This window comes from Poeciliopsis prolifica, unplaced genomic scaffold (assembly GCF_027474105.1).
Source record: "Poeciliopsis prolifica strain line A6 unplaced genomic scaffold, Auburn_PproV2 SCAFFOLD006, whole genome shotgun sequence".
Classification (NCBI taxonomy): domain Eukaryota; kingdom Metazoa; phylum Chordata; class Actinopteri; order Cyprinodontiformes; family Poeciliidae; genus Poeciliopsis; species Poeciliopsis prolifica.
This window is the reverse complement of record NW_026562381.1, coordinates 4,631,092-4,649,126: the sequence shown is the minus strand read 5'-3', so window position 1 is coordinate 4,649,126 and position 18,035 is coordinate 4,631,092. Positions and strand designations below refer to the sequence as shown.

The 18,035-nt window shown below is 34.8% G+C and overlaps 1 protein-coding gene across 2 annotated transcripts; it reads left to right on the top strand.

The window, feature by feature from the left end:
- Positions 1 to 9,584: 9,584 nt before the first annotated feature.
- LOC129360743 (vesicular integral-membrane protein VIP36-like) lies at positions 9,585 to 17,534 on the top strand. 2 transcript variants are annotated; one of them, XM_055031130.1, is made up of 8 exons: positions 9,585 to 9,802; positions 11,294 to 11,400; positions 12,149 to 12,266; positions 13,212 to 13,291; positions 13,745 to 13,906; positions 14,481 to 14,595; positions 14,765 to 14,884; positions 15,817 to 17,534. In XM_055031130.1, the coding sequence occupies exons 1-8, from the start codon at positions 9,667 to 9,669 to the stop codon at positions 15,975 to 15,977; spliced, it is 999 nt and encodes a 332-aa protein (XP_054887105.1). In that variant the 5' UTR covers positions 9,585 to 9,666; the 3' UTR covers positions 15,978 to 17,534. The 2 variants fall into 2 exon arrangements, with proteins under 2 accessions (XP_054887105.1, XP_054887104.1); XM_055031129.1 differs by lacking the exon at positions 13,212 to 13,291 and adding an exon at positions 13,077 to 13,159.
- The last annotated feature ends 501 nt before the right edge of the window (positions 17,535 to 18,035 follow it).

Genomic DNA, 18,035 nt, shown 5'->3' with positions numbered 1-18,035 from the left:
TTCTAGCTGCATATAATTCTCTGGTAACTCCTTGCAGTTTTAAATTGGCTCATCTTTTCTTTTTTAATTTTACTTAACATCTATATGATGTACATTTAGTGCACCAGAAGCACGTCTTTAGTTGAGTAAATCCTCACTAATCGACTTATCTTCAATTTTTGTCTGATCATCCACAAAAGACTGACAAAGGGATATGGGAGTATTTATCATGTCCAGTGAGAAGATGGGGTAATCTCCTGCAAAGATGGTGCAATCAGTCACTTCAATATGCAGCTCTTTTCATGTTATCTCCTTTTTGGCACATTTTTGTTTTATTTCCTCCTTCTCTTTGCTTTCAGGATAATATTGTTGTCTCCTGCTGATATAACAAGACTGATCTAACCGAAAAGAGACCGTAACAGAAAATGATTATGAAACTAGAATCACATCTAACTACAAAACAGTAATATGTGTTGCTGCTAGCATCACCTTTGCATTCTAAATTGGACTGAGGTCTAATGACTGTTGAGGCCATTTGAATATTGACTGTCAATTGTCCTTTTAAAACAAATTGTTTCAAATTATTTCAAACTGTTATTTAAAAAAGAATTGTGGAAGTAAGCATAAGTAGATGTGGAGACTGCGGTAATAAAGGGATAGACATGGTCAGCTACAATACTCAGATAGGCTGTGTTGTAAATATTGTGTAGACATCATTACATAGAATAAAAGCTGACATGGAACAAAAGGGAAACAAACAGTTAAGCTCCAAATCTGAACAGCTGCCTGTCGTCTCCCTATCTTGCATAGACCTAAATAAGATTTTTTTTTTTTTTTTGAAAAGGAAAGCGTATATAGGGTCATTGCTCAGTGAGGACTCTGTCACTATGACGACAGAGGTTTAAATTGGATCTGCATGAGGTGCTTAAATTGCACAGACCTTCAATGAGATGAGCAGAAAGGGAGGGCTAGAAAGATAAGAAGATGTATCATGTCCTCTGAGAGTCCACAGGCATCATTCTTTACCAGCCAACAAAGCTACAGGTTAATAATGAAGAATAAAAGGCATGAGAACCTTTTCACAAAGAGGAAAAACCTGCAAACAATTCTGGTTCTCAAAGTATGAAGCCTGATGTTCACACCAAGATCATGTGTTTGTGAAGGAGAAACCTTCTCTTTTCTGGAGTCATTAACTCCCTACTACCTATCCAAACATATCAGTCACATCAATAAGTGTTTGTCCAAGGTCCTTTTTAAAGCATCAGACATTTTGAAAAACATTTTTGGCTAAATCAATTCTATAGATCATATTCATAATTGATAAAGAAGGCTGTTCATGACTGTAAACCAGACAGTCGCATATCGGCTTTTACATAAAAATGGGGTTTCAAAAAATTAACGTAACAAAGTTACTGTCTCCTTGAAGTAGGATTTTTAGGATTCGCATATTTATATGCAATGACTTGATTTGAATTAGGGCTGAATCATCTACCATTTTGGGTGAAGAGTATCTCACATGTTTGGCAGCATTACACACTTACCCGGTTTGCAGGATGAAAGCAGAACTTAGAGACAGTTACATGTATGTCAGATTACTAGCAGAGCATTAGTTAGGACTTCTTTGAAAATGATAGCATGTCTTGCTGTAGAATCTAAATATTAGAACTAAATATTAATCAGAAGTATATTTACAATAATATAATTCTAATTTTATTATATGTACACAATAAAATAATTCCTTGTCTTTGTGAGCTAAAATATTGACAGTGTAGAGTATAGAATATGTTGTGTCGTTTGCTTTATATTAGATTTACAGTATAACTGGTGACATTATGCCAATTTTATTACATTTTGATCTATAAAACCCAATAAATTAAAGAGAATGCACTCTTTCTTCAGTGAATAACCATAGAAAATCTAGTAAATGAGCAATGCTTGTACTGAGGTTGCAGTGTTTGGTCATCAAGCTCATCATGTCTGTTGAGGGAGTGTGTTAAAAAGCCAACACAACAGGCACACAAAGTACACTTCTACCACCCCAGCCTATGCAATTGGAAAAATTGACAATGAGCTTTATTTAACCATTGTTTATGGCCACACTTGCTGTTTGACCTTTTGTTCCTTAGCGTTCCAGTTTACATGTGTGCAGCCATCTGTCAAACACCAGCAGCTAACACTGAGCCCTATCTTGCTGCAGCAGGGGCCTGGCATGAGAGGACGAAGGCTGGCTTTGGGCTCACAGAGTGCTCACATGTCTAAAGGGTCACTGGCTTGGAATCGCTTCATTCAGTTCACATAATAATCGTTATCAACAATATACAGATGAATTTCTTTCACACTGAGGAAGGGCTGAGGATATAGAAAGAAAATAACACAATGAATGAGGATGTGAAGGGAAACAGGGCTGTTTTTAATCAATAGTACAGTGGATAAGAAATGCAAAATCACTTTCTGAAATATGTGACTCATACTACCCAAACTTCCCCTTTTGAGATTGTACAGCCAATCAATCATCCTTTTGCCTGAAACAATTTGTCTGCATGCACAGCTCCCAGACACATCCATCCTGGTCTTGTTTCATTAAATAAATTTGGCTTTAATATCTACACTCAGATCAGACTGACTCCGGAGGCTGTACATCCCCAGCGGGCTCCCCATGGGTGAAATTAGACCATCAGTCTAATTTAACAGCTTTTGCTTCAATTGAATTTACTCAGTAATCAGTCTGTGGACTCTGCCTCTCCTTTCGGAAAACAAATATCATGTGAGTTTTGGAGGAGCAGAAAATATCATTTGAATATTGAATATTAAATCCAGTTGTAGAAAAATTGCAAACATGGATTAAATGCAAACATTAAGTAATGGAGGATATGGTGATTAAAAAAATAAGTTTGGACTTGTAGTTTCTACAAGTTTTATCCCACCCTTACTTTTTTATGTTTTTCAGAATTATTTCTTCTTTAAAGTAATTTTAAACAGTGTTTTTTTTCTCTTTTTCTTTTTGAAAATTTTAAAAAATTTAAAGGAATAAAGACTCACTCGATACCTTTGATCAATATTCTGAAAATCTTGAAAATATTAATGGAATTTAGACATTTATATTTAAATTCTTTTAGTATTAATGTTCAAGTCAGGTTACAAATATTAAGGGCTAGATTTTTAACTCCAGTATGAGTAAATTTAGCCAACATACAACATTTTATCTCTGGTCCAAGGTAGGTTGATATGTAGTGCCATGTGTCGTCCTGGGAAAATATTGCACATATGGATTCCTGTCATTAACTTCCCAAGCTAAATTGAAATGAACTGAACCTCCTGCTCCTGGCAGCACAACCTAAAAAATACATATTTATTTCTATGAACTTTTTGTTTGAGCTCATATGAGACACTGAGGAGGGCGTCCTGACCTTATATTTTCAAACTGCCACAAAGCTGAAGTAGAGTTGTCAAAGTCAATGTACCACAATTTTATTTTGACGCAACTATTTATTAATTGATGCTGTACATTATTTTCTCTCAGCACTTGGACATAATAAAAAAGCAATCTCAAGACATATTGTTTCTTTTATAAATCAAACCAGACATTTTATAAATCAAATCATTTTATAATCAAATCTATTTTAAAATGACATTTAAGTGCATTTGCTTCCTCCATTTTCCTCCACAGAACTCCCACATAAACTCAAAGTATCATCATAAGCAAATCATTTTCTATGTATGATTATCTTTCTGTATCTCAGCAGTCTTTTGTTTTTACAAGAATCTCAGAAATTTTTATAAATGTTTTGCTGACCAGTGCAGTGACTGGAGGTAGCAGTGGGTGTCTTAATGAGTTTTAAATGGACTGTAATCACAATTTCCCCAATTTTCTTTCTTCTTGCATAGAGAAGTGCTCTAAAAAAAGATGTTGACTGCACATTAATGGAGTTGTCTGCTGATTTAGACATGACTGACAGCATTAAAATTAAATTATGACGAGGCCACAGAGACTGGCATCAACAGCTCCAAAAAGACCTGCCAGCTCGCTGTTTAATTTATACAAGAAATATAAATATATTTTAGATTTTTCATCGTTCTTTATCGACTCAATTGTGTTGGATGATTGCCAGTTCACTCAGACATAAACAGAGTGAGCGAGTCATAGAATAACCATCCCTGCAGTCCCATCAACTTGACACCAATCTTTAATTCTCTGGGGCCCAATCAATATTTATCCCTGATAGGTCAGAGAATTGATTTGGCCTGAAAAGATTTTCCATGGCTCTGTGAGCCTTCAGGGCTGAGAGAATGAAAAACTCTCACGGACACTCCATCCCATAAATTTCACATTAAAGGAGAGAAATTACAAAGATATGTGTGCTGCAGGTGTAATTTTGTGACATTGGATATTACACCAAATGTGAAGCTTAATGAGAGGACTTTATTTTGATCAGATAGACAGATAGACTATGAACTAATCATCAGTAGTAATTGAGGGTTTTTAACCTTGGTGACATGTACATGTGATATTTCTTTAAACACAACATTTTACAACACCACTATATTTTAAATTAAACTGTACTGTGTCATTTGGATCATTGAACAGACTAAATCAACATTAAAATGCTTAATCCGACATCTAATGAAACATCCTCTCTGTGCCATTTCTGGTGCATGACTGGGAAAGCTCCAAAACTGTCAGACATTGTATAAATCGACTAAGTTCTGTCATACTGGCAAAAAGGCTTGTACAAAGTATTCAGTGCAAGACTGGAAATAATTGTGGTTCACGAGATTGACTAAGAAAAGAACTATTTCTTAAGCGTAAAATTATGCTACTGCAAAAACAAAGTTTTTTTTTTGTTTTGTTATCAGTGTTTTTTACGTTAAGCATGTTTCATCACTTTTTGATAATTGAGTTTCAATATTTAGGACTAGATCCAGGATATCAGTGTGAAACATCTGCCATATCATCTGGCAGTGATTAAAATGAACCTTGTTGATTGGCTGATTTGTTCCCATACATGTACCAGATGTTTAGAGACAGTATCTCACCAGCATGTCCTCTGCCTCTACCAGACTGAATAAAAGTACAAGGGGACGTGCAAGCTCACTGAGCCACAAAACCATCTGGTTCCCTATGATCCACAACAAAATGTACCAGTCTGTTTACACAGATGTACCAGGGTTCAAATCAGATGCAAAACCCAACAACAAGTCAGGGTCATTTCATGGGAAATACAGAGTGGACACGCAGGCACACTGTATATGATACTGTCAGGGCTAGACCAAAGGTTTCCAGACTCAGTGGGAAACAAATATTAAGCTTGACAGATATATAATGAGAGTTTCCAGACTCTGAAATGATAACAAATCTGCTTGCAAAGAAATTGCTGCAACTCCTCAGTGACATTGCAGTTTTGAGGACAATACTGCCTAAAGTTAAGAAAAAATGAAATGACCCTCTGGAATGAATGGTAATTTATTTTCAGAGATACACCCAAAAATAGTTTGAATCTATGCTGACTGTTACAAAGCTTTATGAATATAGACACTGCAACAAAAGAATCTACAAGTGAAACAATCATTGCTGCTGGAAAACCATAGCAATTAGTTTTCTGTCTGAAGCTTGGACAAGCAGTGTCAGATACCATATGGATTTACATACTTCTCCAGGCTCCTGCCATGTTGCAACAAAGATAAGTCAGAATCAATAAAGAAAAAATAAGCCAAAGCAAACAATCTGCCATGCTACTGTTTGATTTATGTTCTAATCCTCACAGGGTAATGAGCTATTTTTCATTGCTGAACAAACAGGATACCAAATATGAGTGGATTTTGTTCAAGTAATTGTAAGATTGTCCCAGTTGTATGACAGCCAGTTGAGAAGGTTCCAGCATCTGGTAGGGATTCCTTTTAGATGACTCCCAGGAGGAAGTGCTTTGAATATGTCCCACTGAGAGGAGCCTTCAGGGTATAGATCATACCCACTAGAGAAATTATTACATCCCATTGCTGACCAAGTGCAAGAATGGAGGCAGGCCGGCAACGAACAGCCGGCCGGCCGTCCGTCCATCCATCCATCCATTCCTTTATTTTCTTTTCTGTAATTCAAAACCTGTCCTCTATTTGTCTTGACAGTAAATTCAAAGTGATCTTTACGTTTTATCCTGGGCTGGATTATGGAAGTTAAATTCCCCAGATTCCCAAAGTTGTCTTTAAACAGCTTTTACAGATGGATTTAAAAACATTAAAGCTATGAGACTTCTCCACAATACTGCTTCATAGAGCAGTTTTAATAGTTAGTGTTTCTGAATCTGACTATCTTCAATAACATTTGTTTACAGCTTAGACAATTTGTGAATCTGACTTGGGTTTAGTTTTAAATGGACTGTACCAAACAGATTAAATTTAACCAAATGAACTGGAGTGAGAGGTAATTAAATTAGTTGGGATGGAAGAAACCTTATTTCTTTATTGTTGATATAAAAAGAAAAACTTTTCAATTAAGGTAACTGAGACATTTTGTTGTGAATGTCTGTGGTAAAAATAAAGCTAAATTGAATTGAAAAAGTTAATGATGCCATATTAGAAAATTGGTAGTAATGAATAAACAAAAACAAACAGAAACATAGCCTCACTAATTATTTAAATGTTTCACACAAAGCGAGTGTGAAGTGATAATCAAGATGTGTACTAAAAACACACATTTTGATTGATAAAGAATTGGAAGACAAAGCAAACTGAATCAGTTGCAATATGCTGGAACATAACATGATTTAAAAAGTATTAAAACCCACCCAAAGTTTTTAAACAATATGTTTTACAACAAAAGCTGGTTCTGATATGTGTTGATGGGTTTACAGTAGTAACAACCTCCTGGTTTCTTTTTTTTTTCAGTGAATAGTTTTGACAGTGCTGTGTGAAATGAGCAATACTTAGCGTATTATTTTACAACCTGTTTTGGATTTAAACTGTTCACCAATTAAAATCCATAACCTGACGTCTTTTCTCTGTAATCTTTAGTGATGCAGTTTGTTTACTAATGGTCTCTAACAAAATTCTTATCTCTTATAGATCAGTTGTATCAATAATGAGATTGAATTAAATGGATGTTGGTCTATCACACAAAATACAATCAAAACGTTTTGGTTTTAATATGACAAAATTTGGAAAAAGTGGAATACTTTTGTAGGCACTGTGTTTTCCTTCAGTGTTTCTTGCTGTTCATATAAATTAGCAGGTGTATGTGTGAGGAACTAGTTCAACAAAACTTTACAAGCACTGAAGCTACTGCGAAATCTGCTGAATATTTTGAGCTACAAACTGTTTTAGATGTAAAATTCTCTGCCCAGTTTACAGTGTGTCATATAAATGTATTTTTTACAGAATAATATATTCTGCAAACTGTATCCAAACTGATGCAGACCCTTAATACTCCTTTGCTACTCTTTGACTCATGTTGCATAGCACCAAGATACTGATGGGGAAAGAGTGTTTTTACACCAGAATTAAGTTGTATCTTTCAAAGAAACCTGTTGGTGAACTTCACATCATTCATCTGATTTCCTAAAGTGTTCTGTCCAATAAAATCAGGATACTGTGCTGTTAAATGTTCAATTTCCCTTCAGCCTTGTGACGCAGAGCTGACGGTGGAACTTCAGTGACATTTATGGTTCAGTCAGAGGCAGAGCTAGATAGAGAAAATTTAAGGTCGGCCTGCTCAATCAATTGACCTTAGTCTCAACCAACTTTCTACTATTTGCGTCATCAGGATTTATGTGTTGTTTTGCCTTTTACCGGGACTCTCCAAATCTTATGTATGCATGTGTTTATTTATTTGTTGCAATCAAAGATTGACATGTTTGTTTTCTTACCTGAGATTGTAATTGTGATAATCATAGGGTTATGGTGTTTAGGAAGCACAATCTCGATTAAATAGAAAAGTAATGTATTATTTAATTTGCTTTAGCTGGTGATTCTTTTCATTATGTGTTTTGCTATTTCTCTGTCTGGAACCAAACCAGGAACCAAAAGTATGATGCCAGTCACCCAGTAAAACTAATAATAAAAACAACAAAAAACTCTCATTTAGATAAGATAAAGTATGAACACTAGAGCAAACAAAATAATTTAAACAATGTCAATTAAAACTTGGCAAAGAATTATTTGAGAAATTAGTGGTGGTATTTTTTAAGCATATCACTGTGTCATTTGTTATATAAAATTTTTTAAATGTTGTGTAAATACATTATTGACATTGTTGACATTTCAACAATGTCTTAATCTGATGTTTCATGTTTAAAATGTCTGTAGTCAAGTTAAATAGCCTTGCCGCATGTTGAATTGTTTTACATTTTCTTAGTTAATACCTTTCTGCTTTTTTTAAATGTTTTTTTTATTTATTTTGGTTGAACAGTTGAACAATATGTTCTCACAGCTGTTACTTTAACCTCCACATCTTTTGTGCACATCACAGAAGCAGTTTCTTATTCATTCTAAAAAAAAAAAAATTCAAGTGCTTTTGGACATCCATAAATTATTTTCATAAAATTCTCTACTTTTGGACATTGTTCTTTGCTTCTACTTTCAAAATCTGAAAGGTCTTGCCCTACAAAATTTTAAGTCCTCATTTTGTTGATTGTGCCAAAAATGTTGAATAGCTTGACAAAATCTGTCAAGCTAATTCTGTACATTTCTTTAGCATTCTTTCCTAAAATACGTTTTACAAACTGAACCATTCCTCTCAGGTAAATCTCACTTTTTTCACGGATAAAGTGTGAAACATTGTTGCTTATACTGTGCAACATTTCTTTTTGGATGTTCAAGAATAGTTCACAGTATTGCAATGTTGTTTACAGCTGTTCACAGCTTTACCCTAAGGGGTTTTCTTACATATTTGTTGTACTTTGCATTTGCACAACCCTTTGAACATCAGAGTAGCAAACAGCATCCATCCAGCCATCAATACAGTCATCCATAACTTATGTATAGATTTCAAATGGTTGTACAAATACACTATCTTTTGAACATTTTTAGGAAGCACAACCAAAATCAGACTTTTTGCAATGGAACATGTTCACGAACATGATGGTATAGGACTTTTGCTTTGCAGACACTGACAGTATTATTGGCATGCTTGATTTTCTGGAATTGATTAATAATTATCTATTTTGAGCAAGTGACAGACTTTGTAGGTCTTGTAGTTTGTAACTGATTGAGAAATGGTCTCGTTGTTGTGCAGATGTAAAGGCTGATGTGCGAAATACACCAAAGCGCCTGGCAAAACTGAATCTATTCTTGAGCGGCTCCTGTTTTTTTTTTATCCTGTGTCTCCCTCTCGTGGGAAAATTGTGAAAACATGTTTTCTCCGATTGGCCGAATTTGCGATGTGCTTCTTTCTGATTGGCTCTTAAACGCACACAGTGACTTTTAAAGTTTCCGTACAGAAACAACTGAAACTGAACTATTTTCTGTAATTATTTAAGTAAAATCATGGTACAAACGTGATTAGTTTTAGTCATTTCAAAATGTATGTTTACAGCTATTTTAATTTAGGGCTTAGCAACTGAAAACATGATCGCTTGGAGCTGAGGCGTGGTTCATAAACGAGGAGCTGTTCTTGTTTCTCGTCGGAAGAGAAAAGCGAAAGGACTTGGGGATATCGAAGTTGTTGTGAGAGCTTCCACCTGAGGGGGGTTTGACAAAATGAGCGGATTTAACCCATTTCTAAGGTCAATATTTATTTCCTTGCTGGTGGAGTGCTGCCTGGTGGGTTGTGATATAACGGACGGAAACGCGGAGCATCTGAAGAGGGAGCACTCTCTGACGAAGCCTTACCAAGGTAAGAGGAGCTAGCCAAGCGGATGGTCGGACTGTTTCCTTCTTCCACCGCGTCTCAGAAGGTTTCCAGTGGACTCACCTGCTCAGATGGAGTTTGTTCTGGCAGTTTTAACATATTATATCGAATGTGTTAGATAATAAAGTAGTGGATAAAGACGTAGCAACGTCAACAACACGAGATGGCTGAACACAACACGAACTCGTGTTTGCTGTTGACCAAACAAGTATTCTCTGCAGTCTGAGTTTGAACTTTGAAGTTACCATGTATGTTTCCAACTCTCATTCAAAAGGCTTCTTTAGGTTAAATGTTTTTAGCAAACTAAAAAGTTTTGAAATAAATGTTGCATATCACCTTATGTTGTATTTTTCATATGTTTGCATTTTATTACTCTAATACTGTTTTTGCTTTAACGTGCTGAGCAGATTTAGGAGACATTTATTGTCACACCAAGTGAAGATCTATTTGTTTGCTCCTGAATATGGCAGATTTTTGGTTTATACTTGAAACAGGAGCCTAAAAATGAGGTTGCTGATCTTGAAGAGCAGCTTTATAACTGCCTGGCATTGTTTCCTGCCTGGTGAAACCACCATCCTACACGGATCTAGTCTGCGTATTTGTCAGGCTATGTAAACATAACCATAAATTTTGTGGAAGAAATTTATGGTTTAACGCAGGTTAAACACAGTATATTTGTTTTATGGACACAACTAATTGCTGTTATAGGATAACACACAAATCCTAATATATTATGGCCTGTATTTGTATATTTAATTTTACATCTGTCTTTTAATGTTTTTCTCAAACAAATTGTATTTGTTCTGAGGAAAATATATTATTGCTGAAGTGTTAATTTTCTATATAGCCATACAAAGGCTTTATCCAAGTTAAATGAAAACAAAAGTAACTACCGTAGATAATTTTATTTTGCATTAATGCCTTATATTTTCAGAACTTTAATTACTTCTAATAAACTTAAAACAACTGGACTTCAGCCTGGTTTGTTGGTATGCAACTGTTGTACCTTTGTGGATTTACAGCTGTATTATATCTGTTTAGACAATGGTAAGAGTACATTGAGAGTGAAAGGAGGTCATGGACAGTGTTCTTTTGTTCATCTTTTTGTTTTCATAAACTCTTCTGGGCATTAATAATCATTAAGACAAATATTTTAATCTTAGAAACTCACCTGAACAAATATAACAATCAGATATGAGATAAATTCAAGCCAATAATGTAGAAGTTGAACTTCTCCATGAGCAAAAAATGAGTAATTTTAGGTTTTTACAATCCAGAAATGTTATCAAAACTTCAAATTAACCTGCTGTGGAAGCAACTGGTGTTCAGCTTATAATGCCATGACAGTCTTGCAGGTTAAAAAGCACATTTGCTCATTTAAAAGCTCTGGTTTTTTGCTCAAAAGATGATATTGCTGTAGACTGCACGTTCAGGGGTTGCTGATTTCTTTTCGGTTCTCACATGTTTCTTCTGAAGGTGTTGGCAATCAGTGGGATTTCTGGGGAAGCACTCTGGTGACGAGCTCATATGTCCGTCTTACTCCAGATGAGCGGAGTAAACAGGGATCCATATGGAATACTGTGGTGAGGAAAATTATGATGTATGCTCTCTGAAATGAAATACTTGCAAGATTTGTTTTACACTTTGATGAAGAGGAGTCACAAAAACCAAAATCCAGAGTTAAACTACCAAACCAAGTAGAGCAACAAGTGGACTCTTGTTGATTTTGATTATGTTGATTGAAAGATTTAAAGTACTAAAACTTAAGAAATCACAAGTCTCATAGTTGTATTAAATCACCGATAGATTCAAATAATCAATCAATTCAAATTGAAAATGCTTATGTTGCATTTTTACACTGTCAAACATATATGTTCAGATCACATTCCTCAAAACTTAAGAGAAGCCAGTAATATTAATACATATTGGCAGCTAAAATTGTGTTTTGACTGGAGCTGCTTTTACATTCATAATTTTAAAGACTAAGGAGGTGGGTTTATATTTCAGACTCTAACAGAATATTTTATATTTAATCTTCACTAATCACAGATTATTTTAAAATGCATCATGAATTTGCAAATTATCTAAAAAAGATTCACTTTTGAAAGGCATAGACAATGTATTGTTCATGCATAACAATTTGAGGTAATAAATATTGGTATTTTGAATACTCAGGGACAGTGTCTGCATAGCATGATGTAGTTTAGGGTTAATCTTAGAAGGCCTATCATTAATATTTAAAAGGAACTTGTTAAAAGCAGTTTTATTATCATTGAACAGTCAAATCTGAGTTTTTGTTCTCACTTCAGTGTTTATGCAAATTCCTTGCAGCCTTGTTATTTGAAGGACTGGGAGATGCATGTGCAGTTTAAAGTTCACGGATCAGGAAAGAAGAATCTCCACGGCGATGGCATCGCTATCTGGTACACGAAGGACAGACTGCATCCAGGTACATTTTTAATGTCATTTCCCTTTTCAGCCGAGGTTTTTTGTGGAAGAAATTTATGGCTGAGCTTTTTTATTTGGTCTTTGTTTTTGTTGCAATCATGTTTGGATTTAGAATACAGAAACATATCACAAAATAACTGATTTTGTTCTACAAAGTTTAAACATATTTTTGATTTTAAACATTTTAGAAATCAAACATTTTCCCCAATATAGTTTTGAAGAGGAAAGTCTGGTAGGACTCTTATTTTAGTAATACTTTTGTCATTTAAAAAAATGCATGTATATGATGCATTTGACTACATAGTTTCATCAATAACTTATGCCTTTCTTTTTATGTTTTTTTTTTTGTTATTCGAAGCACTTTGAGCTGCCTTGTTGCTGAAATGTGCTATATCAATAAATAGCTTTTTAAAATTTTAAAAGCAGGATAGATTATCAGGCACAGCAAAGCAGGGACAATTCATCCATCCGTCCGTCCGTCCGTCTATACCTGCTTATCCCTGCAGGAGGTCTGGTGCCTGTGGTTTAAGTTTGTTAAAAAGTCATTGAGATTTTGATGGTAGAAAAGAAACATTAAAGAATTGCAATTATGATAAAATGCAGACTTGATTATAAATTATACATAATTAGATGTAAAAATCTAAATCCAATCATTTTCCATCGCATTGAACGATCCTCGCTGCCATTGTGACTCCATCATACAGTATCCTGATGTTTGTTTCCATTGTCTCAGTTTCTTCTCATATTCGCTGTTTACACAGTGTGTGTCGTTGTCTGCTCATGTCTTGCATCATCTCTGCCTCCATCCTAGGCGCTGTGTTTGGAAACCAAGATCAGTTTCATGGCCTGGCTATTTTTTTGGATACCTTCCGCAATGACCTCCATGGAATGGATGTAAGTGTGGAGAGTGTGGATCCTGTGGATTGATCCGCTTGTTTCTTTGCAGGGCCTGTCTTTTCCAACAATGCTCACTTCCACGGGCTGGCTGTTTTTATAGATACTTACTCTAATGATGATTCAACGGATGTGAGTGGTTCCTGTCGGCATGCTCTTAGTCTCGTTTCAGTGCTGAGTTTGCTTTCTTTTTTGTAAAACAGCATGGTGTCAGAATGTGGAGCATGTCAGCATCTAAAACTCACGAGAAGTTCATTATGTATGTCACTTAAAGAAAATGTAATACAATCTAAAAAAAAGAAAAAAGTCCTTTGTAATAAGATAATTCAGTTAAAAACTGCAGTTGCTTTGTACCAGCTTTTTGTTATGGCTGGTACAAAATTAGATCTGGAACCATAAGCTTAGTTTTGCATGCAGAAATCAGTTTTCAGTGCTGCATATAAGTAAAGGAGTGCTTGAACTCTTAAGTTGTTCCATTTGCACAATTTATTTTGCATTCATTTGCGTCTCATTTTCATTATTAATTTGATTGTAGCACTCTTTAATATTGTATTTTTTTTATCCAATGATTTGTCCAATCACCAGCGCTCCTTCCCTTACATCTCGGCCATGGTAAACAACGGCACAGTGAGTTATGATCACGGTAAAGATGGCCGCTCATCGGAGCTGGGAGGCTGCTCAGCTGACATTAGAAACAGAGACTTTGACACGTACCTCGCTATCCGCTATTCCAGAGGAAGACTGACGGTAAACAGGGAAACCTTACGGTTCCTTTTTTTTTCTCTTGGTTTTCTGCATCAAATCATTGGATGCCTCCTCGGCACACAGCCAATTTCTAATATATTAAATATTTGATACAGTCATGCAAAAGCAAAGACACATCTAAAATGTAAAAGTTTACAAGCTCCCATAGCTACAAAACAACATGTTTAAAACTAATACTAGAGAATTACAACTTTATTTTCACCAGGCCATTTTTATATAGTTTTCCTTTTTATTCCTTCAACTCAAGAAATGGTTTCATACAGGGAATTGATTTTGGGTTTTTCCAGAATAGTTCTCTTGCAGTGATTTCTTCAAACACATGAAAGCAGCCTTGTACTTATATAAGGCTCCCATGCTAATGCAAGTTTAATGCCCAAGTTGATCCTTACTTTTCTTACATAAGGACAAGTCCACAGCAGTTTTTCATTTTGAGCTCTTTGGGTTTCAAAGTGTAAAATCTTTACTTATTGCATCATGAGGGAAATCACTGAACCACGTCATTTTTATATATATATATACCTAAATGATTTAATGTTATGTTTCTGTCTGTCTGCAGGTGATGGTTGACGTGGACGACAAGAATGAGTGGAAAGAGTGCATTGACATCGGAGGTGTTCGTCTTCCTACTGGATATTTCTTCGGTGCATCAGCAGCAACTGGAGATCTCTCAGGTAAGGTCAGAACTGGGATGTTTGACAACAAAGATGAAAATAAGTGATTTAACTGACCTTTTAAAGCAATTCTGTGGTACTTCCATGGTTTTAGTTTGGAGATATTTTATTGAAATTGCATATTTAAATATTGAAGGTATAATTAACAGTTTATGCTCATTTGTTGCAGATAATCATGATGTCATCTCTATGAAACTCTACCAACTAATGGTGGACCACACCCCTGAAGAGGAAAATGTTGACTGGACTAAAATTGAGCCCAGCGTCAGCCTATTCAAGTCCCCCAAAGGTAGATCAGAGAAAAAAACAAAACATATATATTTTTTTAGCAAAATAGAAATCAGTACTTTCATCGGTTTTCTAATTCCTCATTGAAGTAAATCCAAGTTACATCATCAAGGTTATTATCCATTCTTTTCTGTCTAACAAAACAGTAAAGTAACACTTCACTTATTACATTGTGAACTAAGTGCCTGATTACTTCCCTGCTACATTTTGGTTTTGCACTAATGAGATAATGTAGTCATGCTGCTATTGATGACAGTTTTCTGACATTTATAGCAAATTACTGAATGGCTTCAAAACTGTCTTCAATGTGAAACTACTTATTTGTACGGCATGTGCAGGGCAGAGAAAACTTCCAGGTCAGCCCACTTGCAAAAAAAGAAAAAAAAAAGAAAGTAAATAATGATTTTGTCTTTTTTCCAATTTTGTGTAGTGTATAATTTTAAAAAATCAATTTGGTTCAATAGTTGAACGTAAGAAAAAAAAAACTAGGGCCTTTTTGTTTTTCATACTTTTGCTTAAAAGAGAAAACAATCTGACTGAATGTAAACAGATCATTATAAGAGTAGATTTTCTAGTATTGATATTGTATCAGAACTGTTTGTTTTGTGACACCTTTAGTATTGGTTTATTTATGAAAAACTGCTTTCGTATTCTTTAATTTCACCTCAAATTTGTGAATAAATTGGTGATAGCCGCAAAGAAACTTTTGTCCAAAACCATCCAGTGGACAAATTAAAACTAAAACAGGATTAATCTGATGATACAAAAATTTAAAGCAATCATTTGAGATTTCTGACATGAAAATGAAAACGATGAGTAAAGGATGAGAATAAAAGCAAAACCAGTGATAACATGGAAGTAGAGGAAATTTTAACTAATGATAAGACATCAGAAAGTGCATTGAAATTGATTATTTCTCCTGTTTTTCCACAGACAACATTGATGATCCTACTGGAAACTTTCGGGGCACACCCCTCACAGGTTGGAAGGTGTTCCTGCTCCTGCTGTGTGCTCTGCTGGGAATTGTTGTGTGCGCGGTGGTTGGAGCTGTGGTTTTCCAGAAGAGACAGGAGAGAAACAAGAGGTTCTACTGAGCAGAGAGCGGAAACCCGTCACAGAGGTGGAGCTTTGTTGTGGAATGAACTGTTCCCAGATGACAGAACGAGCGTATTCAATGTGAACTTTTTAATGAAGATTGTATAAATGTTTATAACTTTTAAAGCACTGCATTATGAGTGAATCATGGTATGAAGGTGGAGGACGAGCAGTGACATCTTCAGTGACCCTAAATGCTGATTTTTCTGTGCTTGTTCGTTTATTGCAGGGTTAAAGTTGAAACAAACAGAATTCAGTCTGTAAAAGATCAGGCTGTTTGCCTTTTTTAAGCCACCTGTTCTGCAAAAGTTAATAATGACATCATGATTTAGGTATTTATTTTTGTCTTCCAACTGTTTTTTACTTCTTTTTACAAAGAAAACCTATACCAGACAAAATCTACTCTTTCAAAATGTAAAAAGGAATTAATCCAGTAAAATAAAAATAGAAAAAGTGTTTGACCTGTGACCCTGATCAAGGTGAGAAGAACAACTTTAATTTGTTTTTAGTGTTTTTGTGTTACTGCCGTTCTCTTTCTGAAAACCAGAAACTCTGGAGCTTCCTCTTCGAAGTTTAGAGTTTACGTTTTGTTTCATGTGGACCTGTGTTAGAACAAACTGTAGCTCTCTGGGTTTTAGGGGATTTTTTTATGCAATGTCGCTTAAGTGTCAAAGGGTGGATACTGTTTAAAGTCCGCAGTTCTTAGTTCTAATTTTTCTTTGTTTCAAAAAAAAATAGTGAAAAAATAGGTAAAGCAGCATCTAGCTATTTCTAATTATGTTTCACTCAGTGGCTAGAAAATAAATTAATCTAGAAACATTAAAAAAAGGTATTTGACAATAATTTTGGTTTAATCTATGAAGAAGAGGTAAAGATGGTTAATTAAACATCTTTTTTGAAAGTGTTTGATCAGGATGTTCATACATGAAAAAGAGAAATTGAGCTGCTGTCAATTTATAATAATCACACAATCGTCTCGTCATCGCTGCGGTTTACTTATACTAACGGATATAAAATGAAAAAGGGGGTGTGTGCTTAGAAGCTATCTTAGTTCATTTAATGTATGGCTGTGTGTTGGCTGTAATTTTCTGATTTTTATTTTATTTTGAAATGACATCAGTATGTGGATTGGATTCGAAATTTTGCAAAACCTTTAGAAGTGGAAAGGTGTTAATTTTGAGTTTTAGATTGTTTTGTTATAAAAAATACAGTTTGATTTAAAACTGTTATAAAATTAAGCTCTCATGAGGCTTCATATCGAACCCAATTGTTTTTATTATTTTCTTCATTATGTGATTGTCCCCAGAAGGCGATGTTGAATTCCTTTTGGTTAATTCATTACTACAGTGTTAATCATGAAATCGCAGCTAACTGTATCAGAGCTTAAACTGATGACTTATTGTTGCACTCATGAATGTTGAAGCTCATAATGTCTGCATCTTTTATTTTGACTCCAAATACTTTTCTTTCCGTGTCAGCTTAGTTTGTGATGAAACTTGAAACGGCTCCACTCATCAGAAATAATTAATAAAACTGAAAAAAAAAAATAATAATAATTTTGTGTTGGAAGTATTTTGAATAACTAAGTTTAATTGGGATGATTGTGATTTCCTTTTGTACGTGTCTATCCTGGGAGCTTAGGCAAATTTTATGGTGGATCTAGTTAAGTAAACTGTGTTAACTATTGCTCTCTAGAAACACATGGTTAGCTTTACAAGGAAGCAAAGTTTTTAAAATGTCTTTATGATTAAAATTGGTGAGCTAATTTTCAACTAAGTACATATATCTAATTTAACTGGTAATATTGAAACATCCAAAGTAAGTAAGTCAGAAAGTTGTACTTCTGTATAGAGCCACATTTTCTTTATTCATCTCAGAGCCATCTTCATATAAACCAATCCATTTTTTAAATAAGTTTTCATCGCATCACTTTCAGTACAATAAGAGTCAAATTCAATCAAGTTAAAAAGCAATTTCAAACTACAATTTTCATCCAATAATTGAAAACCAATATTAGATCATTCCCACTGTGCTGCTTCCTGTCCCTGCTAGAGCTT